The sequence below is a fragment of the Grus americana genome, chromosome 11, assembly GCF_028858705.1.
Source record: "Grus americana isolate bGruAme1 chromosome 11, bGruAme1.mat, whole genome shotgun sequence".
Lineage (NCBI taxonomy): Eukaryota > Metazoa > Chordata > Aves > Gruiformes > Gruidae > Grus > Grus americana.
In genome coordinates, this window is record NC_072862.1 from 291567 (window position 1) to 318667 (window position 27101).

Genomic DNA, 27101 nt, shown 5'->3' on the forward strand with positions numbered 1-27101 from the left:
TCTGCCAAGCGCAGAGCTATCGATAGAAGGTGAGGCTGGCGTGGCGACGGCGACGGCGACGGCCCCGGCCCCGGCGCCGGTTGGGCCTCCCTTAAGGGAGGTGTGGTGGCCGCTCCCGTGTTTTCAGCCACCTTGGAATAGTCTCTAATCACGGGGCCTGCTGGAGCGTCCCGAGGCTCGCAGGTGTGTATTAGAGAGGTAGTATGAGGTCGTGGTGACAGAATCCTCTCAGGAGCGGGATGGTGTTGCCGCGCTTGGGACGGGGGAGGCCGGCCGGCCCACCTCTCTTGCCTCCTGCTGCTTCGGGACATGTCCGTAACACTTCTTTTGCTGGTGATTTTGTGCTTTGTATCCTTATTACTGAGCGTGCTGGGAAGAACGGCAAGCCTGATGTTCCCTTTCTTAGCCTGCCAAGTCATTCAAAAGGAGGCGTTCCAAAACTGTAAACCATAGCACTGGGTGACACGCTACTCACAGAGCCACAAATAGACTCCAGGAATCCCGCTACTGCTTGCCTTTGCCACCTGACAAATAGTTGTGTAAATCAATGACAAAAGCTTTTCAATATCCCCTTTCTGATACTGGTTTCTGTTTAGTCTCAAGTGGCAGAAGTCGTGCTGTCCCACATCCCCTAGTGTACAGACGAAATAGGAGTGCATAACCATACTTCTGCTTCATCTGTTACAGGCTTTTGGAGGCAGAGATTTTCATACATGACAATGCTATTTACACTTGAGTTCTATCCATGAAAGGTGCTTTTTCACTGTTAATGCCCTGCATTTTTATCTTTGAAGTTAAGTCTTTTAAAACATTTTCAACAGTAATTGGGGTGGGGGGAATGAGTGTTTTTCCCAAGGCATGAATTATAACTAGATGCCCAACTCCTAGGCACTTCCAATCCCAGCTAAAGGATATCACATGGTCCTAGATGGGATAAGGGAGTCATCCACAAGCTGCTGTTAGTAGCCATTCTAAATTTTGGTCTCATTCCTGCAATCTGGTATTTGTGGGCTGCTACATGACCACTCTCAGCACTGTGTCACATCACCAGTGAATTTCACCAGTTTTGTATTTTTAGTTCCATCATCCAGCAAAAGTGTAATGGGAAATCAAAGTCTTAAAACTGAACTGATTTAACCATAGGAGTAAATGAATGTTCTAAACAGTCAAACACTCTGATTTTTTACATGTACAGCTTCCTGTTAAGAACTTTTACATTCTGGTTTTCAAAACCATGCAGTCTTGATTCAGTTATGATTAAAGAAACAGGCAGCTGTGAAAATAATGTAGAACTCCAGTTACAGTCACCTTCCTATTCAGCATGCAAAACATAGACCCAATTTCTCTGATAAGAGATCTTATCATGCTTTAGAAGCTGCCCTGGTCAGCTACTCTCCCTGCAGTGCACTCAGGTAAATTAAACTGTTAAGCTTTTTTTAGAAGGTATGATTTATTGTTACTTTTTAAAATTTATTTAATAAGTTAAGGGGCTGTATTAACCCCAAGGTCTTAAGAATCTGAAAATATTTTTAAGTGTTACCAGTTTCATTTTAAAACTTGAAAAGTCCTCAACCTCCAGGGACTAGAAACTAGCAGGGTATGTAAAGAAGAAAGGTACTTAAAGGATGAAACAGGAAAAACAGAAGTAGCCATCTTACCTTTTATATAACAAAAGCAGTATGAAAAGTATATTTCTCTTCTAGACTTAGCTGGAAGGATTTAACTACACATGGAACAGGCCTGCTAAAATGTTCTCAATATACTCAGTTTTGAGCTGGCAAAGCCTTCTAGCATGCACATCTCATCAAAGCTCCTGGGTTTTGTCATTGCATAGGCCTATATTTGGAATTGGGGCTTCAATTAACAAACATCTTCTCTCATTACTGTCATCCTTTACTCTCCTCTTTTTTTTACCTGATACCTATTTTCTGATGTCTCTTATGGTATTCACATGCTAAGAACGCACCTTTTCCTACAGAAGTATGTGAGTCTTGAATCCAAGCAGGGTTAGTCCTGTCATCTTTCTCAATACAGAATGGTTATCTGGATCAGTTTCAGGTCCAAGACTTTAAGCCTTGTCTGAACAGGGAAGACCCCAGAACAGTCATTGTGGAGTAGCAGTTATTCTACATTAGCTCCTATATTGACTCTTATTCTTCCTGTGAGCATCACATTCAAGCACTCATGTTACAGAAAGAAACAGAGGGGGGAAAAATTTGGGATAGCTACAGCATTTTGAATTTCTGCTTTCCCAGATTCATATTAATTCTGAGAGTGTTCCTTATCTCGGCAGATCCTGAGATGAAAAACTGTTGAATGCAGGAATTAAAGTGTTTGTTTGTTTCTCTAATACAGCTAGCAGATTTTTGGGCATTCAAGTATGCTTCTAATAGTAAGTGCTGGAAAACTCAAATTATTACCTCTGTGATAATGCCAGCAGAGTAATTTCATGCCATTCTTTGGGGCACGCACACAGTTCCTTCAAGGAATGCATTAAGGATGTGGATTATGCTCACAGTTTTGAAGTTGTCTTTAATTCTGTACTATGTGAGTTGTCTTTTACGGCTCTGAAAGAAGCTAAAGGAAGACACTGCATGCAAGCTTTAAGGAAACAGTTTGTAAATCCTACTGTATTTCTCTCTGATTCACCAAATGTGAGTTTGGCCCTCAGCCTCCATTTTTTCCACTCATTTATGTCTTATGATGCTCACTTATGCAGACGTATCCCTGTATTACCCCATGTATATCTCAGACTGGAAGCTAAGAATTGCATTAGCTTGTCCATAAGGCACCATTTCTTTGCAAAACAGACTGCAAAATCCAGGGTTGAATTGATCCCCATGCCTGATGAGGCACCTGTGTACTAACGAGGGCTTTGTATGGGGTAGGAGGAAGTGGGCAGTTGGGGATATGAAGGAGGGGTTTGCACTGTAGTGCTTAAGGGGGACAAACCTGGAGCAACACAGAGTACTGTTTCTTCTAATTGTGTTCCTGTCCTTAGAGAAAGAGAGCAGGAACCAGCCTGAGGCTCACTGCCACTGAGGATTCACCTGCTGTGGTGTCATCCTCCTTCCCCTGGATTTGCTGAAGCCGGACTGTTTCCTAGCTCAGGTGGAGCCAACTACCTCTCCCTTTGTTGTTACCTTGCTCCTTTTGTCCAGACCTCTGTTGAGGCCAGTGATTTATAACTCACTGAGCCAGTTAAAGAGTGCTCCAGCAATACAAGTGTCTCTAGAAGAGCTGCAAGATGTGTGCTTGGATGGGAGAGTAGGGTGATAGTGGAAATAAGTGAAAAATAAAATACAAGAGTAGATGCAGGGCTTGTAGGGGGATGTCTGCAGGCATTTCAGTTTTCTTGTTCCTGTTTCATGTGCATGTTTTGTTCATTTAGCGGGTGTAGAGGAAGGGACAAGAAAAGGGATAAGTGGGGAATGGAAGACGTGCCTGTCACTAGATGGCACACCGAGCACGGCTGAGAAAACCGAAGACCTGCTGGGGGCATTTGCAGTGGATTTCACAGCACATGGGGCTGCTTAGCCATTTGTTTTAACGATTTTTCTCCTACAGCAGGCAGGATAGTCCTGCCTGTTGAGCTGTGAGGCCCTGATGACCCAGACAGCTCGGTCCTCTCCTGTCATTCAGAAGCAGTAAGAATCAGGTGTAAGGAAAAGCGAGACTGTACTGAACAGCAAGCTCTTTCCTTAAACCTGCCTTTCTCTACAGCTTCAGTAACTGCTCATTTTCAAGGGAAAGTCTTAAAGGCTTATTAAAATGGTAAATACAGCAATTGAAGTCTAGTAGCCTACTCTTGGAACACAATGTGGTGAGAAGTATTGCCTACAGTGAATCGTGAGGAGGATGATAACATGCTGGGATCTGCACTAGAAATCAAACATTTCACTGAATTTTTAGTTAGTTAATTGTGCTCTTTTGCATGTTCTACCTTTGACCATAGAGAACGCATCTCACCAAATGAACCTGTCTGAATTACTTATAAAACACCATGTTGTGTCAATCACTCTTGAAAAGAGAAATTTCATTTGACATTTTGAAAGAAAAATGCCATTTGTTTGCATGTTTCTGAATATAAATGATCTTCAGCATTTCCCGAGGAACTCATTTCCCATTAAGTGATTGTACCTGTTGAATATGATTTGGATCTTTATGAGAGTATTAGAGTCTTACTGGGAGTCTCTCAGAGAGAATTACAGAAGTGATAATGCAAAGTTAGCATGCCAGATGTAGTGATGCGTTGAATGGTGTCCATTCTCTCCCGAAGGGAAATTTGGTTCCTGTGTCCCTGAGGGCCCTGTATCTCTTTACAGAGGTGGAGCATAATCTAGGTTTGTGCTGGTGCAAAGGAGAATAAACTTTGGCTGTTTGTCACTTAGGCTCATAATACTTTGCCACACAGAGAGTGTACACAAAATGAAAAAAATCCAGGTCAGTCTAAAGCAATCAAGTTTACACTTCTTCAAAAATTAATTTATCTTCATCCAGCTAGTTGCCATAGGAAGAGAGGTATTTGGGGACAAATTAAACCTTACTGAAATGCTACAGACGCTGTTGGGGACTGAATTTGAATCAGTAATGGGTTACCATTGTGAATCAATGTAAAAGAGCAACAGCACAGGAAAGGAATGTGTTCCACAGCCAGGCCTGTGCTGCCCCCTTCTGCCACTGAAATATAAAAGCTCAGCCTGCAAAACCCCACATCCATTATGTAACTCTGCCTATTCTGCCACACTCCAAGTCCTTTGCAAATGCTGAGTAAGTTGTAAAATACGTTTATGAGCTGTTGTAATAACTCTAACAGTGAATATTAGGGCCTGGTCTGTTGCTACGTTGGTCATTGCTACTAATGTCCAAGAGGAGAGACTTCAGTGGGAATACGGCTGAGAAGAGGGGCACAGTCAGCCCTGTAGCCATGGCGTAGTCCTGTCAGAAATGTATTCCAGTTAGGTTCATGTGTACTCTTCAACTTCTTGTAATATCTTCAGTGCCATTTGGAATGTTGAATATTGGAATCTGATCCCAGCACAGGAGAGGTAAATGTAGACTAGAAGTAACTGCCAATGATGCCTGTCTACTTCTCAAGGAATGCAGTGGAACATTTTTGCACAAATATGGCTTACTTGCTGAATAAAAAGTTTAAAATATCTGAAAATTAACAGTGTTGAGTTCAATATAGACTTTTGGGCAGAAGCAGAGTAGAAAATCAAAATGTTCTTTGAAAAATCAGAATGTTCTTCCTAAGTATTCCCTAAACTAAACAGCTAGTTAATTTAAATTGATGCTGTGTTTAAAATTGGCCTAAATTAAATTTTATAATTTAATAAATTTTTTAAAAATTAGTTTTAAATTCCCTAACATTGAAGTAGGCAGCACAAAATTCTTCCTACAACATAAAATTATCTTTGATTTTAATTTATGTGAGAAAACTTTGTTTGTTTGTTTAGGTGGATCTAACCCAAAATTTTCTGTATTTTTCTTTTTGTTCCAAGAACTAAGCAATTTGCATATCACTGTTCCTTTTAATGAAACTCATATATTGCATATACTCAAATTGCTTGTAGTAAACATTTTGATACAAAACAAATTTGTTTAATTAGTCTGTGTAGAGAGGATAGAAGCTATATTTCCATGCCAAACCCATGATTTCTCCTGTGTTTGCAGACTCATCAATCAAAACTGGCAGCATGATGATTTGTAAGAGCTGCAGCTGACAACTTGTCGAGCCCCATTTATCTGATTTGCCTATGAACTGCTTCAGTACTGGCAGGCCAGTCATCTAAACAAGTTTGTCTTGTCCTTTAGTGCTGTTGAAGAATCTGGCATATTAGTCCTGAGTGCCATGCAATGGCACCACTTTTATGTAGAGTAGGTGAATTATAAAGAGGAGAGACAGGAATATTCAGAATTCCTTTGTGTTTTAAATGTAGGATCCATACGCCACAATGTCTAGATTACGTTCATGGCTCCTTTTGGATTTCAGACACACTCATATTTGGGTGCTGTCTCCTGTAGCCTCTCTTGTCTTCTGTTTCCCCTACAAATTTGTACAGCAACCAATTCCCATCTTGAAAGCAGCATGTCTAAAATAAATAATGGAATACCCTCAACAGTGGGTATTTGACAGTGAATGATTTGTGATTTTTTGCAGGGCTGTTGTTGCTGTCTTCTTCAACAACACCCGCTTGTTCAAAGAGCTTGCTTTTTGTCTTGACTGCTTTGGCTCAGAGAACCTGCCATAAAGCCTTACTGTATTTTTTATTTGTCTTGGCTTTTGTCTCTCCTCCTCCTCCTCCTCTTCTCTTTTTACCATAGCTTCTTCAGGAACCCCACACATCAGTACCAACTTCAGAATCGAGAGAGAACTTATGCTGGAAAAGTAAGTTTCTGTGAAAAGTAGTTTAAAACAGCAATCGTATTTCAGGCAACCTCTTCAAAGCAGGTCACTTTGCCTAGTTTTCCCAGTCATAAGCTCACATTTTCCTTATACCAATCAGCTATTAAAGACTCTATGCTGCATCATACTCAATTGCATTGAGTTAGGATATTCATTATAGAGAGAAGATGGCAATAAACTAACTTCCTTTGATATGGCAAGTTGGATCCTGCTTTACCTCCATCCCATTTTGCAGGAGTACTTGCATGATTTATTAAGTCCAGATCTTCCCTCTTTCCAATTCACGTGAACATGAGGAAGGTGCAGTGTGTGTTAGCTCTGAGTAAACAAGGAAGGTGTTCCTTCAGTCACTCAACACTTGCTGTGCCAGCGTGTCTGTGAGGTACTGCTTTCTTGTCCAAATCACTGGCTGTCAGTTCAAACCAAAGTGGCTGAAATAAACTCAAGTGCTGTCTTTGCCTTTTGGTTAGGATCAGTCCATTATATTAGTATCTGACGTGCCCCATCTTTGTCAGGAACCAATATCATGCTCCAGCATACAAATGCAATTTGTAATCTAGTAAGATTTTGGTTCTGCTTTACCCTCCTTCGGCCTGTGCTCCTTCATCTCATGTAAGCAGATAACTGATAAATGTCCTTTTCTGGGTTTCCTTCTTAGGACTTTTAAGCTGCAGTGGTTTCATCAAGGCAAACAAACCACAAATGCCTTCACACAGGTCTAAAAGTAATCTCAAGGCAGGTAGATGACTCAGTTTTCTCAAGGAACTTCTCCATCTGTTTTTATCAGAGGTGTCTCTGTTCAACCTGAATCCTTCCTCATTCCCCTGTAGGAGTGGGGAGTTCATGCTATTCTTGTTGGGAGGAACAACAGGACTTCTGTACTGTAATGCAGATAGTCCACATATCCATTTCCTAAAACCAGAAGGATTTCCCTGGCTGCATCTTTTGTGTCATGTCTCCGTACAGCCTAGACCTCACCCAGTCTCATCCTTCTGCAGTGCTTCTCCAGTTGACTGCTTTTGATCATAGTTTTTATTCATAGCAATGTCCTCACTGATGCTTTAAAATTGCAGCTGACTGTTTAATGTTAACTGAGTTACCAGGCAAGCAGTGACTCTACTTCAGCTATGGTAATGTTGTTTTCAAACTTTCTCCAACTAATGAGTCATTAAAAGTAGTAATAAAGGGGTTTGTTGGGGCCACATGTCCCTTGGAAACACTCAGTTCATGCTAATTACAGTGGGTTAGCAAAGAGGTGAAGGCTGATAAGTGTGTGGGAGAGGGTACGGAGCAGTAATGGTGAGAGGAGTTGAAAATAGTTGCAGGAAATGTTAATTATAGAGCTTGTTCACATCAACTTTCCCCTCCCATTGAAAACAAAGCTCATTTTGAAGACACTTGTAAAAGTTGCTCTTTAGGAATCAAACTCCCTTATGTCTCAGTAACCGGTAACGTGCCAGAAACGTAAAACTGCGGTAGAGTAACCAAAGAATTCATCTGTGCACAGTTGGTTTAGTCTCAATTGAAGCTGGAAATAAGATTTTGCATGGCTGTGGTGTCATATTAGGGCCAGTGCACAGCTTTGCTCTGTGGACCTAATCCAGTTTCTGAAAAGGACAAGGGAGATTTTTCCACTGACTTCCATGACCGTTGGAAGTCTGCTATTGATTTGTTATCGTTCCTGAAGAGCCAGGGACTGTGTTACACACAGGTAGTGCACTTCATCAAGGAACTTTGCATCTTAAAGGCCCTGTTCTGCAATTATCAAAATATGCAAGTACATTTATGTGTGTGACTGAGCAAAGCTAGTAACATGTAGATGTTGGCATGGATGTTAAATTCTAATAAAAGATGACAGTGAGGAGAAGGTATACAATAAAAATAAGATGGTGAGAGATGTGCAATTAACAAATTCTTACCTTATAGCTAAGTAGTACATATCTGTGTAGTTCATGTTGCTAAGAGATTGCACTATATCCACTATCCAAAGAAGCAGAACATTATAGCATAGAAGCTGGTTCTTTTCTGATTGGCCTTAGCCAAACTCCAGAGCCAAAATTTTTTTAGGGTGTACGTAAATCTGACAGATAGTTAACTTCAGAACTTGTGCTTATGTGTGTTTCATAGTCACAAAACTGTCAAATCACAAATGGCAGGCGGTCTTCTGATGTCTGTAGGAGAAAGAATGTTGTACTTGAATTGTGGTATGTCTGCAACACTGCAGAATACAGGAAGAAACTGAGAGGTGAAATTTTCATCCAGATACTGAGAGAAAATGTACTTTCAATTAAAACAAAAATCTGAATTAATTTTTTCTGCAAGATTGGAATATTGTTTTGAGTTACTTAAAAAAGAGTAGGAGAACTCTTAAAATATGTAATCTTTTTCCTCAATGAAAACCCTCTCTTTCCTTTTTTTGAGTGACAGTCTTTTATGCAAGTAATAGAATGACTAATTTTCTCCATTGAAAGTAAATGCTAGCTTTTGAAAGTTTTAAAGGGAAAATTTAATATAAAATAGAGAAAAACAGGATTTTTGTTCCCTTTTTGTATATAGTCTTATTGAATAAAGTTTTCAGATCCCTACCAGGTGCAAGTTCTAACCTACTGCAAAATTTCAGTGATAAATTTTATTCTTTCCTAGATTGCACTTGTAGCTCTATCTCCAAGTCTTTTCAGAGATAATGTAGCTTCATGAGCCATTTTTAGCATAATCAAAATAATCACGTAGGTGCAGGAACCCCAGGATTAAAGAGAACTACAACTAGCTATAATGAGACAAATATCTGTGGAAGGTTAAAAGAATCCTACTTCATCCTCTTGGGACTTCTGTCAGGGCTGTCACTTTTCTGGCTAGTTGGCAATGATGGCTGGATTTTTATGGTGCCTCAGTAGCAGATTTGCCGGCTCTTTTGACTGTTATACACATGGGAAATATGATGCAGAAAGTGTCCTGTATTCACTTCTGTTTCCAGGGTCATCCTCTGAGTTTCTAGAATTTTCAAACCCAGGTCATTGACAGAAGCTCAGGACTTTCGACTCATGTTTCAGTCTCCAAATTATTCTGTTTTCTGTTCATGGACATGTCAGGCCAGCATCAGGACCTGTACATGTGCTTCTCTGAATGGAAATCGGTGTCTTGTCCTTTAAACTGGCTACTGGCCTACACAACTTGGAAGGGGATCTTTCACATGTGGTCCTACCCCTGTCCAGGAATCCCTGAGAGTGTTTCTGTCATTTTCCAGAGACCTTTTGCTGGAGTAACAAAGTTTGGGGTTTTTTAAAAGTAATTTAAATGGGTCGGAGCTCTCCCAGTATCTGCTTACATTGTGCCTCTCCCAACCAGGCAAGTGCATTTTCAGCAGCTCCAAACTGAGGCAAATTTTAAAAACTGCAGGCATGATAATAATGACGTGATAAATCTGATTTACTGTAAAGTGCTGTCAGTTCAGGCTTGTCTTTAAAACAAACAAACAAAAAACCCCAACAAAACAAAACAACTCAAACCCAATAGAAATAATTCCTTTAAAAAATCATAATAGTGGTAGCCTTACTTTTAAATAGATGACTAGCCCCTAGCAGAACTTGGCATCTTTGAAAATACTGGAGCACTCAGAACCTAAAATACAGAAGATGGAAAAATTAGAGTTACATAACATCAGTTGTGCTAGCTTTTCATTGGCCACACTGAGAGGAGAGCACACTCTTTCCTTTTTAATAAGTGATTGATTTATTGATAATAAAGTGCATCTGGGATTTACACAGAATGGTAGACTTTATAGGCAGTAACCTAATAGCTTGAACCACCTGTTTGTAGCTGCACATTAAAAACTTTGACCTTGGGCTTCCGTGCTTCTCTCCCTTCCCCACCTTGGCTTTCTTGTAGCAGCCACAGCAGCATCCTTGTCTTGCAGGAGCTGTGATGCATTTTTGCTGTTGCCCATGTTTACCCACTTGGTATTTTTTTCTTTCCTGTTTTTCACTTATTTTGGACTTTTTACAGTAAGTGGTGGTGGTCTTGTGTAGTGTATTCTTTGAGGTTTAAGAAGCATTCATTCATTGCTGCAAGTGATACATGAAATGGTATTCTTTAGAGAAATCTTTTTTTCCCTTATAAAATGAAACCCGAACATATACAGGAGGTGTGCTGAAGGCATTTGAAGTGTATGGAATGTTCCCAGCTACCTCGTCTGTGGATTTCTTCAGCACTTGTTAATTAGAAAACCCCTGTCAATAGAGGTCAGCCACTTGTCACATATGTTAAAGAGCGTATTATCTCCAAAGTTAGGAATTGTTTGATAGACCATGTGTTGATCAACTTGGGAGCATCTAAATTCAGTGAAACTCACTGAGATGATTATTTATTCTTGTTCAGGGTAACTGAACCATATGGCAAAACTAACTTCTATAACTGAGGAAGTGCTCTGAGGCACTGAGTAGGGAAACAATCGTATTTAAAAGGAACACTCAAGGCACTTAAATGTGTCTTGATGGTATTGAGAAGGAAATTGTCAGTGAAAAACATGCTCATTTGCTTATTGTGGTGGTTTAACCTGCCAGGCAGCTAAAACAACCGCACAGCCGTTCACTCACTCCCCCCCTCAGTGGGATGGGGGAGAGAATTGAAAAGAAAAAAAAGGTAAAATTTGTGGGTTGAGATAAAGACAGTTTAATAGGACAGAAAAGGAGGAGGATGATGATAATAAGAAGAATAGAATATACAAAACAAGTGATGCACAGCACAATTGCTCACCAACTGAAGCCAATACTCAGCTAGTTCTTGAGCTGAACTGCCTCCCAGCGCAGCCCCCAGTTACATACAGAGCATGACGTCATATGTTACGGAATATCCCTTTGGCCAGTTTGGGTCAGCTGTCCTGGCTGTGTCCCCTCCCAGCTTCTTGGGCACCCCCCGTGTTCTTGTTGGCAGGTCAGTATGAGAAGCTGAAAAGTCCTTGACTGCTTGGCAACAACTAAAAACATCAGTGTGTTATCAACCTTATTCTCATCCTAAATCCAAAATACAGCACTATACCAGCTACTACAAAGAAAATTAACTCTATCTCAGCCAAAACCAGGACATTTATAAAAACATAACATTCTAGCAAAATATCGACATGCTCTAACCTCTTTGTACGAAAAGTGATATTAATAACTCAATACACTCAATAACTGTGCATTAATTGCAAAAATCAGTAAATCTATTGTTTAGACCTGTGAACAAGAAATCAGACTTCTAGTAAAGTTCCCTGCGAACTAGGTGACAAGGTTGCTGTGGGTTTAGCCCAGATGCATAATTTTGTGTGTCATACAGGTAGATGTTAAAAGGGAATCTATATGTAAATCATCCTTCCACTTCAGTAGCAAACCCGTTTTATGTATGAACACATGCTGACCACCAGCATGCAAGAACATTGTGCCTAGAAAAACACCTTTGATGTTAATTTGTTCATTTTTATTTAGCTTGGGTTGGGTTTATGTTTTTTTACTCTATTACGGTATGTTTGCACAATGAATAAGGACACCCAGAGTTGACTATTGATGTTTATTGAATCATTCATATCAAATAAACACTTTTGGGAGTCTGACCATAGAAAGTAAAAGCATTCCTTTAAGAGGGGAGAAATCAGAAATCCTTATTGGAAGAAAAGGATGTGTGCCTGTTTCATTTTTAAATGTCTGAGGAGAAGGCATGATTTCAAGTGGCATGACTGAAATGTGGACACACCAGGGTGGGAGTTCTAGTATGAGGTGTACACAGTTAGGTTCTCAACTTGGGGTTGAGATGCTCTGGGATGCATTAACCCTTTGCACTGTGCAGCCTCTTAGATGAAAAGGGGTTTTATATGCCAGTTCCAAGTCAAACTATGAAGTCAGTCATCTAATCTGTTCCAGCTGGAACAGTTCCTATCTGTTCAGTGCTTATGTCTGGACAGACTGTAGAGCACAAGGGTTCAGGTCTCATTAATATATCATTTAGAAGTGAAAACCTATTCAATTCATTTTGAAATAATTGGCATATATTGTTCTTTTTTCTCCTTCTCTATTTACTGATTTCACTGACGTGAGAGGAAACCATATAGTTACTCTACTTTAGTAGCCTCAGAACAGACATTTAAGAGCCTGTTGTAGTCATTTGGGAACAGAAAATTTATACACGTAGTGGGATTATTCTGGGGTCTCGGCCCATAAGGAAATGAGCACTGTTAACTTTATAAAGTGGGGGAGCTGAAGACTGTAGTACTTGCCGGTCACATTCACCTGGGTCATTTAGGTCCTTTACTTTAAGTGTGTGACAAAGCCATTAACTTAAATGAGAACACTAATGCAGATAGGTGCAGAGGTCAGCAGCAGGAAGCCAAAAGGGAATGAACAGATTTTTTTAGTGATCTGGCAGTTTACTTCACCAAATGCAAATGATACACAATTATTTTCTCATTCCTCTGTTTCACTCTCCCATGCTGATCTCTTTCCTGGGTGCTGACGTTTTTTTTCTACCCTGTCTTTGCTGACATTTTCTACTAAACCAAGCAACAAGCTGCCTTTGTTACAGGTGAAGGACTCCTGAAAGTTGGAGGGGCCTGCATCATCTGGGCTGTCAGAATTCCGGTGCCTTTTTCCAGGGTGCTGGTGTTTCTCACCATATTGGTCATTTAGGTCTACCTCATCATTCCAGCCTCTTTTGTTAGGATGCTGGCGCTTGTACATCAGATACCTTCTGCCTGGATGCTGTCTTTTGGATAGCTCATTCAAGTAGGTTAGCTGTGTACTCGGCATGTCAGCATACTGATCCAACAATGACCTTCTGCCAGGATGTTGTCGCTTTTTCAGCTCCAGATAGCCGTCAAAGTCGTCTTCTATCTCTCTTTTCCCTGGATGCTGCCTCTTCAAAATGTCTCCATAAGATGTATCTTCCTCAACATCTCTTTTTCCAGGATGCTGTCTCTTCTGCAGGTCACTTAAGTACTTTTTCCCAGGGTGTTGTCTTTTGGAAAACCATTCTGGCAGAGGGGCATTTGATTCTGTCCAAGGAAAAGAATAATGTTAATGAGCTTCCATAATCCTCACTAAGAAAGTTGAAATGGGAATTTGTGGAGTTCTATGGTGCAAGATCATAATCTGTTGCTCATTATGCCCATTTAATTGCACAGTTAACAGTATGGTCTTGAATTTGATCACTCTGGGTGGCATCTGTCAAAACCGTTCTGGCACATTTTTAGCACGTTTTTAGCAAGGATGGATTAATACATTAGGAACTGGCTGCAGCCAAATGGGAAGACAGGCAATGACAAAGCCTAATGTGTTGCTTCAGGTAAATGTGTCAGATTCAGGTAAAGGTGATGAGTAAAAGATGCTAAGCAGCTGGAAGAAATCAGCTACAGAAGCTGGGTATAGGGAAGAGCTGGAAATCGGCATGAGACAGGGCAAGGATAGGGCTGAGACACCAGTAGAAGCAGGGATGTCGACATTTGAAAGCCATCTCAGTATTTCCAGCTACTAATCATAACTTTATTAGTATCTCTTACTCATTCTTAAGCTCTTTTTGGTATTTCATGTCTTGGATGGTGATAACCAACTCTCAGCATTCATGTGAAGAGGGACAAAGGCTCTTTCTATGGGCGCTTGGGGCCAGGTCCTCTTTCTGCTCTGAAAGGGCTCTGTACTCCTTGTTAGTGGCAGGCACCTATGTGCTGCTCCTTGCAATCCCTGAGTCTGATTTGCTTCCACTGCTGTGACTAGTGAGAGCAGAGCATCTGCAAGCTAGCAGGCAGCAGACACTAGAGCAGCCTCTGCATTCCCAGCCACAGAAAAGCCCACCTCTCTTGGCATGTAGAAACCAGTGGGTTGAGGTAGTGATGAATGGCAGCACTCCCACCTCCAGTTAACGTTAGGTACAGGGTCCACAACTGGGGAGTGTCCTCCACTTGTCCTCTTAGAGCTTCCCTAGGGAAGTACTTGCCAGGGAGGCAAATTTTCTGTGACTGGCTTCTACCTTCTCATTATGCAGCAACTGCTCAGTGATGGTACAGCATTGCCTAAATGGGGGGATCTTAGAGAAGAAAGCATCTTTTGAGAACTCTATGTCAGTGTATTGCAGCAGACATCCTATCCTTCCCCTCCCCTTAGAGTAATAAATGTATACACATTAGAACCTGGGAACTATACATTGGATCTAATGATCTCAGCCAAGTACTATGCCAGCATCACCAGATGGATGTCCTCAGTGTTATATATACCTTTATTCATCTCTTCTTCCTTTTCAGCTTTCTTGAGGACAGACTGAAGAAGGAGGCTTTCAGATCTCTGCAGGATGTCATCCAGGGGACTTCTTCCCATGTTCTCACTTCCCTCTGGAAGGGGCTGCCCCTCGTTGAGGCAAACACCATACAAGGTCAGGCAGAGGAGCAGCAGTGGCAGCTGGATAGATGGCATTATAGAACAGGGGTTCCTGCAACATCCATGGGAGAGAGAACAGCAGGGGAGGAGGATGGAGCAAACAAACCTAGCAATAATAGCAATATTTCCAGACACTGAAAAAGAAATATGGCACTGCTGTAGGGATTGAAGTCTCTTATGAGGATCCTTCCTCATTTTTGTTACTAACCTGTCAGTTTATTTTCTTCAAAGAATCTGTAAGTTCTTCATAATTAAAACCAGGCACTTGTTCATTTTTCTGGCAGAATAAATATGAACATTTTGAACACCTAACTTGCTGATGCACAGGTAGTTCTGAAAGCCAGTGATTTTGCTTTGCCTTCTGCCAAGAGGCAAAAATAATTTCTCTCTTGAACTCTGTGTTAAGTGTTGACCCACATGAGGTACTCACACATACACCTGCACTAACAATCTCCACTAGGCAATTCTCTTTGCTAAGGGTTCATTCTAAAATAATACTGGGATTTGCAGCACTTTCATTCCACCTTTAGTTAAACCCCAAGTTTAATAGTCCATTACTTTTTAAATATCTATTTCTATACATTTACAGTAGCTGTGTGTCTGTGTATTTGTCAACATAAGAAGATAGCTATGCTCTGTTGGTCAGGGTGATTTCTTGCATTGGGGAAGCACCTCATGTTTTTCAGAGACATAATAATAATCATATCCTTTCTTACCTCTTGCCCAGATAACAAGTGTTCTTCTGTTTCTTCTAGCTAGCACTGGAATTCCTAATGCACTTATCATGGATTTATTTTCGAGTAAGCAGAGTTCCTTCAGTAGAATGGAACACATCTTTAATACTAGTATAGCAGTCATTTAGCTTAATTATATCTTCAGAATATAAAAGAAATGCACAATTTCATGAAGTAAAAATTTTTAAAATAGAGAATGAGTTTATTACCTGTCTTATTGCAGGTTTCTGTCACTTCTGATGAAGTCCTTGGGTAACAGCCCTAAGAATATCACATAGGCTATTTGGCTAAGAGCAATCTTTAGAAGGAAAGTTAGAATCAGCTAAAAAGGAAATTATTTAAGTTACCTGGTTTGCAGTTTCAGATTTTTGCTTGATGCCTCTGCCAAGAGATTGTTTAGTCCTTTAAAGCTGTTTGCACATCTGAGCTTGAAAGTTGCCCTTTTTCTGCTACAGACACACACGGTGTGTATCCAATAGAACTGTTGCTAAGTTCTCTTTGGATGGCTTGTGTCTCCGTACTTATACTGTACTGCCTCTGGACCCTTTATGCAAATAGCTGTGAGGTAATTTAGATGATGTGTTGTTTTATTTTTTTTTTCTACGGATGTCAGAAATCTGCATTTTGAATGCATTTTAAAGCTCTGATAGTTATTTGCTGACCTCTGTAAATCCATGTTTGACTCCTAGAAATTGCTGGTTTTCCATTCTCTAAAGAGATTATGTTGAATTTTATGTAACACAGCATCGAGTAAAAGGAGGTTTTTCTCTGCTTAACAAAAAGAACCTTGTGTCTCCTTTATTAAGCAAGCACTGTGCAGCAAATGCAGAGAGGGAGGTAATTTATTAAGCTAAGGAAGAAAAACAATTTAAAAATGTAATGGATTATATTTAAATAAGTTTATACCATGGGTTCTTATTCAGAATGACACTATACAGTTTTTGGCTCACAATTCCGTATTTTCTTGGCATAGGCTTCCATAAACAGTACATTAGAATATGGGGTGCATAGCATTAGATATTAAAACATAGTTATGTTGCTGCTATGTGCTTAAAAAAACATTACACTATTTAACTAAAAATAAGACTCCCTCTCTTTAACCCGTCTGTCTATTTAAGATAGTCTTCCACACAGTACCACTCAAACCAGATCATGCAGGGGGCACAGATAAAGAGCTGGTGATTCTTTTATAATCTTAGTGATCCCGATGACAATATGTAGAACTAAAACTGGGATACGGATTGCTCACAGTATTGAAGCAATTCAGGATTCTTTTATTGTTACTACATGGAAAGTTTCAACCATGTGAAGTCGATGTTTTTCTGCTTTCCCATTTAGTACCATTGTCATGAACACAAACCCACCTTTGTATGTCATTCTCATCACTGCCATCAAAGTGTTTAAGGTAAAATTTGTCTTCAGCGGTAAGTAGTGGCAAAACCCAACAACCTGTCACCATGGCTTGAGAACACCTTTCTTGGTAGGACTCTGGCACTTTAGCAGCCCTCTAGGGTGCTGTGCCACAGTCTGAGACAGAAGGCATTTTTGGGATACTCTTAAAAGCACTGCACTTAAAAGTGGATCAGTTATGCTTATAGGTAATGTGGGTCCTTATGTAGCCTGTAAAATTTCCTTAAGGCAAAAGGCATTTTGTTTCTGAACATGTGATGGAAATACGATATAAAACTAAAAAAGGGTTGTCAGTTGTTCTCTATCAACGTGACTTATTACCCATCAGAATTTAACAAAAAATTATCATCTTACAGAGTTAATTTTCCCCCTACCCCATTCAACTTTATATGATGGGTCAGAAAATACACAAGAAGAATCTTGTTTTCAGTTCTTTAGGAAATGAAAGCTGACTTATTTGAGGTGACTTCAGTGGAATGCAGCCATTACCTCAGTCTTATTCCATAAGAATGTGGTCATCTCCTGAATTTTGTCTTAATATCTCAGGAAAAATGTATCAGTAATTGTATATAGATGTGCTTTTTGATATTAATTACCCTGATGTAATTTGTCTTGGATGTCAGTGCACTTGTTCCAGATTTGCAGTGGGGACAGAGATTGGGGCTTACGGCATTATAACTGCATTTCTAACAATTATATTTAAAATGGAATATATTTTCCTTCTTGTTTGGATTTCTAAGGGAGTTTGAGACATCATGCACCTCATATGCAGAACAGATCTATGGATTTATGAAGATATTGTCTTTGCCAATCTAAGACCATATCAATATTGTTTTCCTGAGTAGGCATCAGAACCAAAGATCTGCAAGGCAATTCAATTCAAAGATCAACAGGCAATTTACTATAGTGGGCCAGTAAACAATGACTGGGCAACTAAGTCACTCATCCAAAGCAAAGATCCCTGTAAAGACAGTTCCTATGTATTTTTAGTTTTAAGCAATGCACTAGGGCTTGACAGGAATGTAAGGAATGCTGGAAAGTGTTTTAAATGCTTTCATTAATATCAGAGTTGCTTGTTTAACAAAGCAATAGCTGTCTGTAGCTTAGCCCCAGATTTGGCCTTACAAAATGCCTTATCCAGAGTCCACTGAAGTCAGCCAGATTTCTCCTTTAATTTAAGTGGGGTGAGCCTTAGAACTTGTCTGTCTCTGACTTGAAATGGTCCCCATATTGAATGGAATTTTAAAAAATCTTCTCATACTTTGAAGCATGGCTCTTGAAAAACATAGATGAGAAAAGAGAAGGTTAAACAGCTGAAACATTTTCACATACAGAAAATCATATAAGCAAATTATCTCAAGTAACAGCTAAGAATTTGATATTAAAAATAGCCTCCCATATGAATGTATGTCGTCTTAGCACTGAGTGAATGAGTCAGATTTCACTTGTGATACATTCAGTTGACACACAATTTCTCAGCTACCTAGAAATTACAGTATAGCTAAGACTTATGTTTTGGGACTTTGTATGACTGCAATTTAATAAATCTGCATTTGCCACATATATCCAATGGGCAAATCCTCATAATATGTAATTATGAGCTGGAAATAAGTATTAGCATGTAGTTCTCCCTCCAGTCTGAAATAGATCTGGACAGCACAGAAGGCTTGCATGTGTAGTTCCAGCTTAGATACAGCAGGAGCTGCTCCATGCAGAAGCCTCTTACTGAGTCTTGTAGTGCATGTGCAGTAATGGCCAATGCATGAGACTGTGCAGTCAATGCCCAGTCTGTCACCTAACCCTTGGTTACCTTCTTTTTAAGACTCTCCAACCATCACAAACCAAACTGTGAATTTCTCTGGACAAGCTAATGGGTCTTCTTCTCCATTATGCTATTTCTAGCTTAGTCAAATATTAATGCCATAGATTTGGGAACTGCTATTGCATCAGTCACCGTGAACCTCATAAGGAATTACATTTACTTCACACCAGCTGCTTGGCATTTCCTGGCTGTAGTAACTCCGTAAGATCTCTTATGGTATGACACCTGAGCTTAAAAAATTAATATATTGACCTATAAATTAAAGTGGGCATTGATGGAATGGAAACTGCATTTTTAAACATGTCTTTAGAAAAGTGAAACAAAACTATGAAGTTGTTAAGAATTCTGTTGCTGGCTCTCTACAATTCTTTCTTGACAAGCTGCTGAAGCCAAGAATGTCTTCTAGATAAATAAAAGAAAAAGGATGTTTTCATCATACAGTTGAAGACTTCAGTAATTCTGAATAACTTCTTAATCTTACTTAATTACGTTTTTTTCTTCAGTTAATAATATTTTCTGTATTCTTTTTAACATAGAATATTTGGAGCACATTAAGCATTGTGACTGTCTGTCACATAGAGTTTATCTCTTCCACAAGGCAAGAAGTGTGTGAAATGAATTGGCTTGCTTTGGCGGGATTTTTTAAAAATTGGATTGCATGGATAGCTAGGTTGCTGTCTATGTATTGTGAAGAAGCAAGGTTAAAAATTTGTCTTGCCCTTGGTGTGCAAGGTGGGGTTTGTACCAATCATTATTTTCCAGTGGAGTTTATCTGCAAATCTTGAGCCATTCCCTTAATCCCAATGGGAAGTTCTCTTACCTGCAGAGACCATCAGGCAGCCAGGAGCAGTTAGGAAGTGCTAGAGTCAGCAGATCTGAGCAGTCTTCTTAATGCATATATTTGGGGCACTGGTTCCTCAACAGCCCTGCCAGGAAGCTGGTCTCAAAGTTCAGTGGATTTTTTTTCTCCCCCGGCTGAAATGTATTTACAAAGCATTTTGAAAAAGCATTTTCTGACAGAAACTTGTTTCTGTGGTACATCCCCAGTCAGCTGTTGCAGATGGGATGTTTTTATTAAACTGTCAGCTCCAGCCCTCTAAATTGCAGATTTAGAGGAACAGATTTGCAAGACAGGCAATACCTTCAGTCCCATAATCTCTGTATTTACAGTTACCAATACCCCCATCCCAAACACAGCTAGCATCAGTCTCTGGTCAAAATGTTGTCCAGCTATGATCCTGTTAATTTAGCATTCACATTTAATCAGAGAAGCATGAGGTAAGTTGATTACTGCATTTATGTCCTTACACATGGAGAAGATAACAACAGGGTCTTTTCTATCTTTATGCTGGTAAAAGCGTAAGAAGGACTAGTACCTGGAAGCTGAGGTTTAACGAATTTAATTGAAATCAGATTCCTAGCTATGATGATAATTAAACATTGACATAATTTTCCATATGTAGCCTTGGTGTTGCTTGGAAATTTAGAAATGAAACTAATTTTCTTTTCACAAAACAAATGTTTCACTAAGACATTTGAGGAAAAGCATTTAGGGTGAGGAAAGTGTTTTCCTCTGAGAATGCAAGAATCTTGGTGGCAGTGGACAGAGATTCTGCTCTGTGGGCCAGGATCATCAGGGCATCTCAGCAACAATTTTTTTGACTTCATAGGAGTCCTGAGATCAATGTGTCCCCAGTGTGTAGCAGTCTGAGCTCTGGGAACAGAAATACTTTAGTCTAACTTTTTTTTTTTTTTTAAATCTGATTTAAAGTACCTGGGTGAAACTTGATTAGATTAGATTTAGCTAATGATCCTTTCTGTTCCTCTGAAAGTAGGAACTGCCCAGCAATGAAATGAGTACAAACCGTGTCTTAGGCCTGTATGCCTGGCTACAGCAGGAACATGATTTCAGATTCGCAAACAAGGAACAGGGTATCGCCAAAGAAGTTGTGGGGTTTGGGTTTTTTTTGTCTGGGCAGACTTCTGGACCTCTGGCACCTGGTCAGAACAGGAGTAGTAGCTCCAAATTGGCTTCTAGACATTGTAGATGAGTTACTGGTACAGGTGTTCTACATGGCATAAAAATGCATGCAAATCCCTTATTCCAGCAGGTAGGAGCTAGGAATTCCCTTTCTCTTAGGAGTACTCTCTGTGCCAGGAAGAATAGGAGTACAGTCCGATGCTAGGTCAGAAATACTACACTGTTTGGGGATTCTTTTCCCCTCGGAGACAACTCAAAGGGAAGGCTTTCTGAGTGTTTTGGATCCAAAAGTCAGGCTCAGAAGAATTCTACAGGGTGAAATTTGCCTTGTATTCTCATTCATTTTATTATCATAATTTCATAACAGAAGTTCCCTTATCTGTTGACAGAAACTGAATGTCAAAAGTTATTCAGGGAAGCACATGAAGAGAAGTCAGCCTGTTTTCATTCTCATTAAAATCTGCTTCTTGACACCTTTGAGCTGAGGACCCCCTTTAGAGAACAGGGATGAAATTCTGTGTTACAACTACATCCCCATGCAAAGCTTCTCAATAGGTGCAAAATTAGATCCACAGTGCAATGGCCAGGACTTCCAGCCAACCATCTGCCCTTTGCTCAGACTTATTTTTTACTTATTTTGGACTGATTTAGTAGAGCTTTAATGCTTTGTTTAAAAGGAAGAAAATTAAATATAAGCACTTCAAAGAGTCTTTTGTTTCATGAACAATGTCCTTTTCCTATTTCACAGCTGGAAAACTGTCTCTTTTTAATATACTATCTTTTTTGAATTATCTTTTGCTTTTTTGGCCACAATTTTTCTGTTCACCCTACAGGTGATTTTTCTATTTAAAAAGATTTATGGAGGTTTATTTTATAAGTGTTAATGTCCTTTCTTCCCACTCACTGCACAATTACTCATGACACTGTGAGTTGAATTCATGGGTAGGAGGGAGAGTTTCTTTTCTCAAACTCAGAGCCATCTTCCAAGCTGTACTTTTCTGTCTGCCACAAACCCACTGACACCTCAGACTTGTCCAGGGCTTGTTGTCAGCACAGGGTTTGCCTCCCAGTAAGCATGTATGTCTGTGGTTGGTTCTAGAATTGCACAGAGGTGTCCAACTATCACATTTCACACCTAAATACATCGTTTCAGCACTGCTGATCCTCAACCTCTTTGTCCATCCGCTGTCTTTTATCACAGGTGCTTCAAGTCCCTTGAGCTTCTCCATCACCTCTGTTGATGAAGTTCCTTGTTTTAAACATTCTCAAGGGCACACCAGCTTCTGAAAGGGCTTCTAAATGGAGAAACCAAGAGACAGAAAACTCCTTTAAACCCAGAGTCAGGCACATGCAAGCTGTGAAGATTGAGGTTTGTGTTCCTCCTCTCTCCAACTTGCTTGTTGCTTGGATCGCTGGCTCAGCTCACTCCCCACCTGTGTGCAGGAGCCTGGGTCCTCCACTTGTGCTGAGTACTTGCCCAGCTCGATGTCAGCGTTCATAACAATTGGGCCTTAGCATTAGGGTCTGTCACTGGGCACACAGTTGTTGGTCCCTAAAAAAATCTTGAAGGTGAATAATGAGAAAATCTGCTGCTAACCCAAGTCTGATCTCTGTTTTAAAGAATATAAACACTCGTGTTTTGTGCAATCAGTCAACTGTGACAGCCTGGTGTTGGGCAGAAAGTTCTCCTTGGCAGATTTTTGCATTTGTACATCTTTTTTGGGACACCTTGCTCTGGTCACTGTCAGAGATGGGTAACTGAAGTACATTGGTCTTCTTTAGTATAGTCATCCCTTTAAATGGAATCCTGAAATGTAGAAGTTATTACAGAAACTGCTCTTCTTTTCTTGAACTATAGAATAAAAAAATATTGTTGTGTGAAATGAATGTGCCGCCTGCCATTGCATTTGTTACCAGTTCACTGAGAGGTGCTGAATGTTTAAGTGGTTTGCCCTAGGTCACAGAGCTGTAGTATCAGATGCAGGAACTGAGACCAGAATCCATTCACTTGTTTCATTCACTTAGTATTCCGTTATTAAAACATCTTGGTTTTTTGGTAGTACATCATAAGACACACATCTTTCTCATTTAAAAGGTTGCCTACATGACATTACTTTTGTGTGCAAGGCTGAGAAAAATATCTCCACTGGCTACTTAAAGCATCCCATTAATTTTTATTAAATGTACGCTGTCACTGGGACTGTAGTTTAAAGCATCTCATCTCTTTAAACAATTCTTTCCTCTTGGTTATTTACTGAATTATGTTTCTTGCAATGACTGCAAATCTAAGCTGTTCTGTGAACCTCCTCTTGTTAACAGTGTTGTAAATTAGGAATGACTTGTTTGCTAACAGAAATGAGAGGCAAATCGGCTCTTTTGTTTTCTCTGGAAAATCTAAACACGCAGCTTATTTATATCACTCCTCCCAGTTTGTTCCTTGAATGGAACTAATCAGGGAAAAAAATGATGGAAATGGGTATCAGTAACAGGTGGACAACTCCCTCTCTTCCTGCGTGATCCTTTCTAAAATGCAGCTTCTCTTGCATCTGAATATGTAAATAGTTTGCCCTGCAGGAGGACATACTGTATGTTTGTGAGAAGTATTCTTCCTGCTTCTCTTCATCTTGATTTTAATAATGTCAGAATGCCAGAGCAGGTACAGCCACAATGATCTTTATATGGTCCCTATTATTAGACCAATAGTAATAGTTTTACAAGGCAGGCAAGCTTTCAGGAATACAGACCTTTCTTAGAGCTGAAGAAAGGCATTTATGTCTGAAAGTTTGTCTATCTTCTTAGGACTAAAAAAAAGGACTTATGATCCCCCCAAATTGTCAGCTTTTACGAGCAATAGAAGTCACTGTAATAAAAGGTATTATACCTAACTTATAAGTCTTGTATAAAATATTAATCATTGCCGGAGGCAGGGTTCCAAACAAGTTGTATCTACCTAGTCCTCAAAATTTGTTTGCTAAGTAAATGAGCCTAGATAGTGTTCAGTGAATTTAATGACACGTGAAGTAAGTTTTAGAAATGCAGCCCACTGTAGTCACAGCCAGCATTGGCATAAGTGAGCCCCTTTGTGGCAGACATACCCAACTGGAGGAGCTTCACAATAGTCAGAAGCACAGCATGTCACAACCCAGTTGGCTTTGTTGCAATTCATCAAAAACCAAAAACATTAAGGAATAATAACAGTTTTTCCATTCATTTTCAGTAGCTGGGAATATAAAATCTAGGAGGGGAAACAGAGGCAACTCCTCTACTATGTTCACTGTTTGTTCCAGCACTGAGCCCCAGCCGTGATGCTTCTGCTGTTGTTAGTGCAAGCACCTGTGGTGGGAAATACTCCTTTCTGATAGGAGCTCTGAGGCCCTGTGGGGGTAGCTGCTGGTCAAAGCCAGGTGTATGAATTAGCCTAGAGAATGTGGTGAAATCATCAGAAGCTCTGCTGGCTAATGCTGAATGTTACTTGAAGTGTGACCTGAAAATGGTGAGGAACAACAGTAAAGGGCCTCTTTTGAAGGCTCTGCAACTTTCAGTTGACACCCTCCTTCTCAAAAATTCCAGAAATGGCAAAACCTTCTGCTGTAATTGTAAGCCCCAGAGTTTTATAGTTTTGCAAATGCAGAAGTGTTGAAGTTTAATCTTTTGAATTCCTTGAAACTAATAGAAAATCCTTTGAGGAAACTTAATATAGGGAAAGATTAGGTCTTCTGTTTTAAATAATGAATAGGGTGAGTATTGAATGAGATGAGAACATTAATTTCTGTGCAGGGAAGCTCTTAATAGAATTACTGAGTAAATTCCACATGGAATGCACACAGCTCCCCTCACCAATTTCAATCCATAAAGGCCAGGGAAGGCTATTATATTAGGGGGAAGGGGAAGCATCCCACATAGCATTAAAACTGTTGCCAAAAGGAGTATAAATAACATGTTGCTTATATCAACTAAATTGTTTTATAGCTTCATGAGGAAGCAAAACCAAAGCATTATGACATTAATCCCACAGATTGGTTTACTGACAGACTTTTCAATATTAAACAGCATATTATTGAGTCAGAACTTGACAGGCTTAATTGTATACTCAAGAGTCAGTCTAACTCACAGTTTGTTCCTTCTGGGAGGGTGGCAGTTTGGAATTAAAGATCTCAATGGACTCACTGTAATGTTTCTTTATTTTGTAATTATCTCTGCAATGTTTATGCAGGATCATTTCTATAGTTTTCTAGTCAAGAGAACCCTGTGATTTGGGAAGAAAGTGGCCATCTTCAGAAAGGGTATCATTGTGCCCTGTCTCTTGTTTCAGGCACAGTCCAGTATCTTTCAAACCAAATAATGTCACTTAATGAAACAAGCAAGACCTTATGCCTCAAGGCACCAAAAATCCCCAGCTGCCCAGCCTGTTGTTTTTTACAACTCCTAATAACAGCACTCGAGATTCTTGTTCATTTCCAACAGGGAATTAGTCATTGGACAAAGCAAATTTACAGCTCAGTATACCTTGCCAAAATACTGGTTTTAAGTTGGGGTGAGTTTCATGATGTAGCAAGAAGAGATTCAGGGAAATTTGATTTGGTATGATAGAAATGGTGGACATCCAGTTTCCTTTTCAGAAGTAAGTCTGATTCATGCTGTCAAGTAACTTGCAAAGTCCGTTGGAGGTTTGTAAATAGGAGGTCACTACCTCCCATAGCAATTAAAGGAGTAACATGCTAATTTGTTTCCTCTGCGCTGTTCCTTTACAGTTGCTGCTAACACATCCTAACTATGATAGAGAAGCTATAATTGGGTGTGAAAGGGAGCAAATTTGTGTGTGAGAGAAGAGTTGATAAGAGATTTAGTGTTTGGCACAAAGGGTTTGAAAGTGCTGGTTTGTATTTTAAAGTCACCAGTCCTCAGCTTGCAGTTAGTTCTCCTGTCAAGTTTACTGGGAGCAATCAGCACAGAGCATATTTGAAAATCCCACCTGCCATTCCCTGCTCGTTCAGATGTCAAAGATACAAGGCTCAGAAGCTCCTGAAGGCTTGACATACATAATGCATGCCCAATGATTAGAGATCAGAGACCACAGTGGGAGCACAAATAAGAAGATAGAGTAAAAGCAGAATGAAAAGTTCCAGAACTGGCCCTTGTGTCTGACTGTAGAACATCTTCCTCTTGAAATTCAGATGTTTCTATAGCAGCTTTTGAAATGCAAGAATTTTATTTCTTATTGTTGCTTTTCAGTTGCTGTAAAAGATAGCTGTTCATTTGTATAAATTATTCAGTAAAGCGACCTCAAGCCTTCATGTTGTCTGTTGGTCTGATAAGAAAGGAAAATGGGGCCAGTGGCAGGACCACATCAGCAAGGCAGCTGCATTTGTGCCTACCTATACACAACACCCAAGAGCAGCTATTCTTAAAGGAGGTGCAACCTGGAATCAGATGTAGACAGGAATTTTGAACAGGGATCTGGTGTTACTAACGAAATAATTTCAGGTACCAATCATATCAGCTGATCTGGTTGAAATAGGTAACAGCTCAAGTATTGCTCCCTTCCCCTCTATTGTTTCTGTGTGTCTGTGAGTATGCACATGTGTTATGTGTGGGTTTTTTTACTAATGAAAAATGTACACTGACTTTTTTCTAGTGGCTTTATCATTCTTAGTAGTTACTAAGTTATTTGGTCTGCTTAGTTTGTGAGGACTTAAATTTGCTCTCCATGTGTTGCTCTTCCTGGAGTAAGATTAGTCATTTTATCTTTTAGGCTACTGGTTTTTAAGTGTCCTGTAGCACAGCAACAGTGAAGATCAGAATCCTGTTATGGTAAGTACTATACAGAAGTAAAACCGAAACTGTCCATCCCAAGAGAGTTAGAATGAAGCGTATGCGTATATACATACACCTACATATAGTTACACCTACCATACATATGTACATACACCTGTAGGTGTAAGAAATGATTGAGCAAGTGAGAGGATGGAGTAATCATAGCAGTTGTGTTGGGCATAAATATGATATTTCAAGAGTTTTGGTAGCTGTAGATCATCATCAAGCTAATCAGGGCTTGATTACAGTTGATTTGTAAGCTTTGCTGCAGTGTTTCAAAAGGACTTGGAAGAAAGAAGACAGTCATTTTATCTTGGCAAGGATTTCTTCCCCCTTGTAAGGACAGGCTTATAAGCAAGCTGGTTACCTGGCATTACCAGCAGGATGAAGACCACTGCTCTCCGATTCCAGCATGGACCATTTATGGGATGGTCTTAGCAAATGGTAGTGATACAGTTTACGGTTTCTGGTCCATTAGTCCCACTCTGTTTGCAAAGCATGTGGCAAATAAAATAGTTCGGGGCTTTCTATTTCT

General features: G+C 39.9%; 1 protein-coding gene and 1 long non-coding RNA gene across 3 annotated transcripts in view; one reads left to right on the forward strand and one right to left on the reverse strand.

Annotated features, from left to right (window-relative positions):
• Nucleotides 1-48: 48 nt before the first annotated feature.
• Nucleotides 49-27101, forward strand: part of LOC129211470 (uncharacterized) — a 46567-nt gene continuing 19514 nt past the window's right edge. Inside the window, exons 1-3 of the long non-coding RNA XR_008578846.1 lie at nt 49-183; nt 14673-14800; nt 26505-26563. This is a non-coding gene — a long non-coding RNA (uncharacterized LOC129211470). The remainder of the gene's footprint in view (nt 184-14672; nt 14801-26504; nt 26564-27101) is intronic.
• Nucleotides 12151-16022, reverse strand: TRH (thyrotropin releasing hormone). Of its 2 annotated transcripts, XM_054838621.1 has the most exons (4): nt 15887-16022; nt 15749-15800; nt 14646-14857; nt 12151-13430 (listed from the first exon to the last, which is right to left on the reverse strand). In XM_054838621.1, the coding sequence occupies exons 3-4, from the start codon at nt 14839-14841 to the stop codon at nt 12844-12846; spliced, it is 783 nt and encodes a 260-aa protein (XP_054694596.1). In that variant the 5' UTR covers nt 14842-14857; nt 15749-15800; nt 15887-16022; the 3' UTR covers nt 12151-12843. The 2 variants fall into 2 exon arrangements, with proteins under 2 accessions (XP_054694596.1, XP_054694597.1); XM_054838622.1 differs by lacking the exon at nt 15749-15800.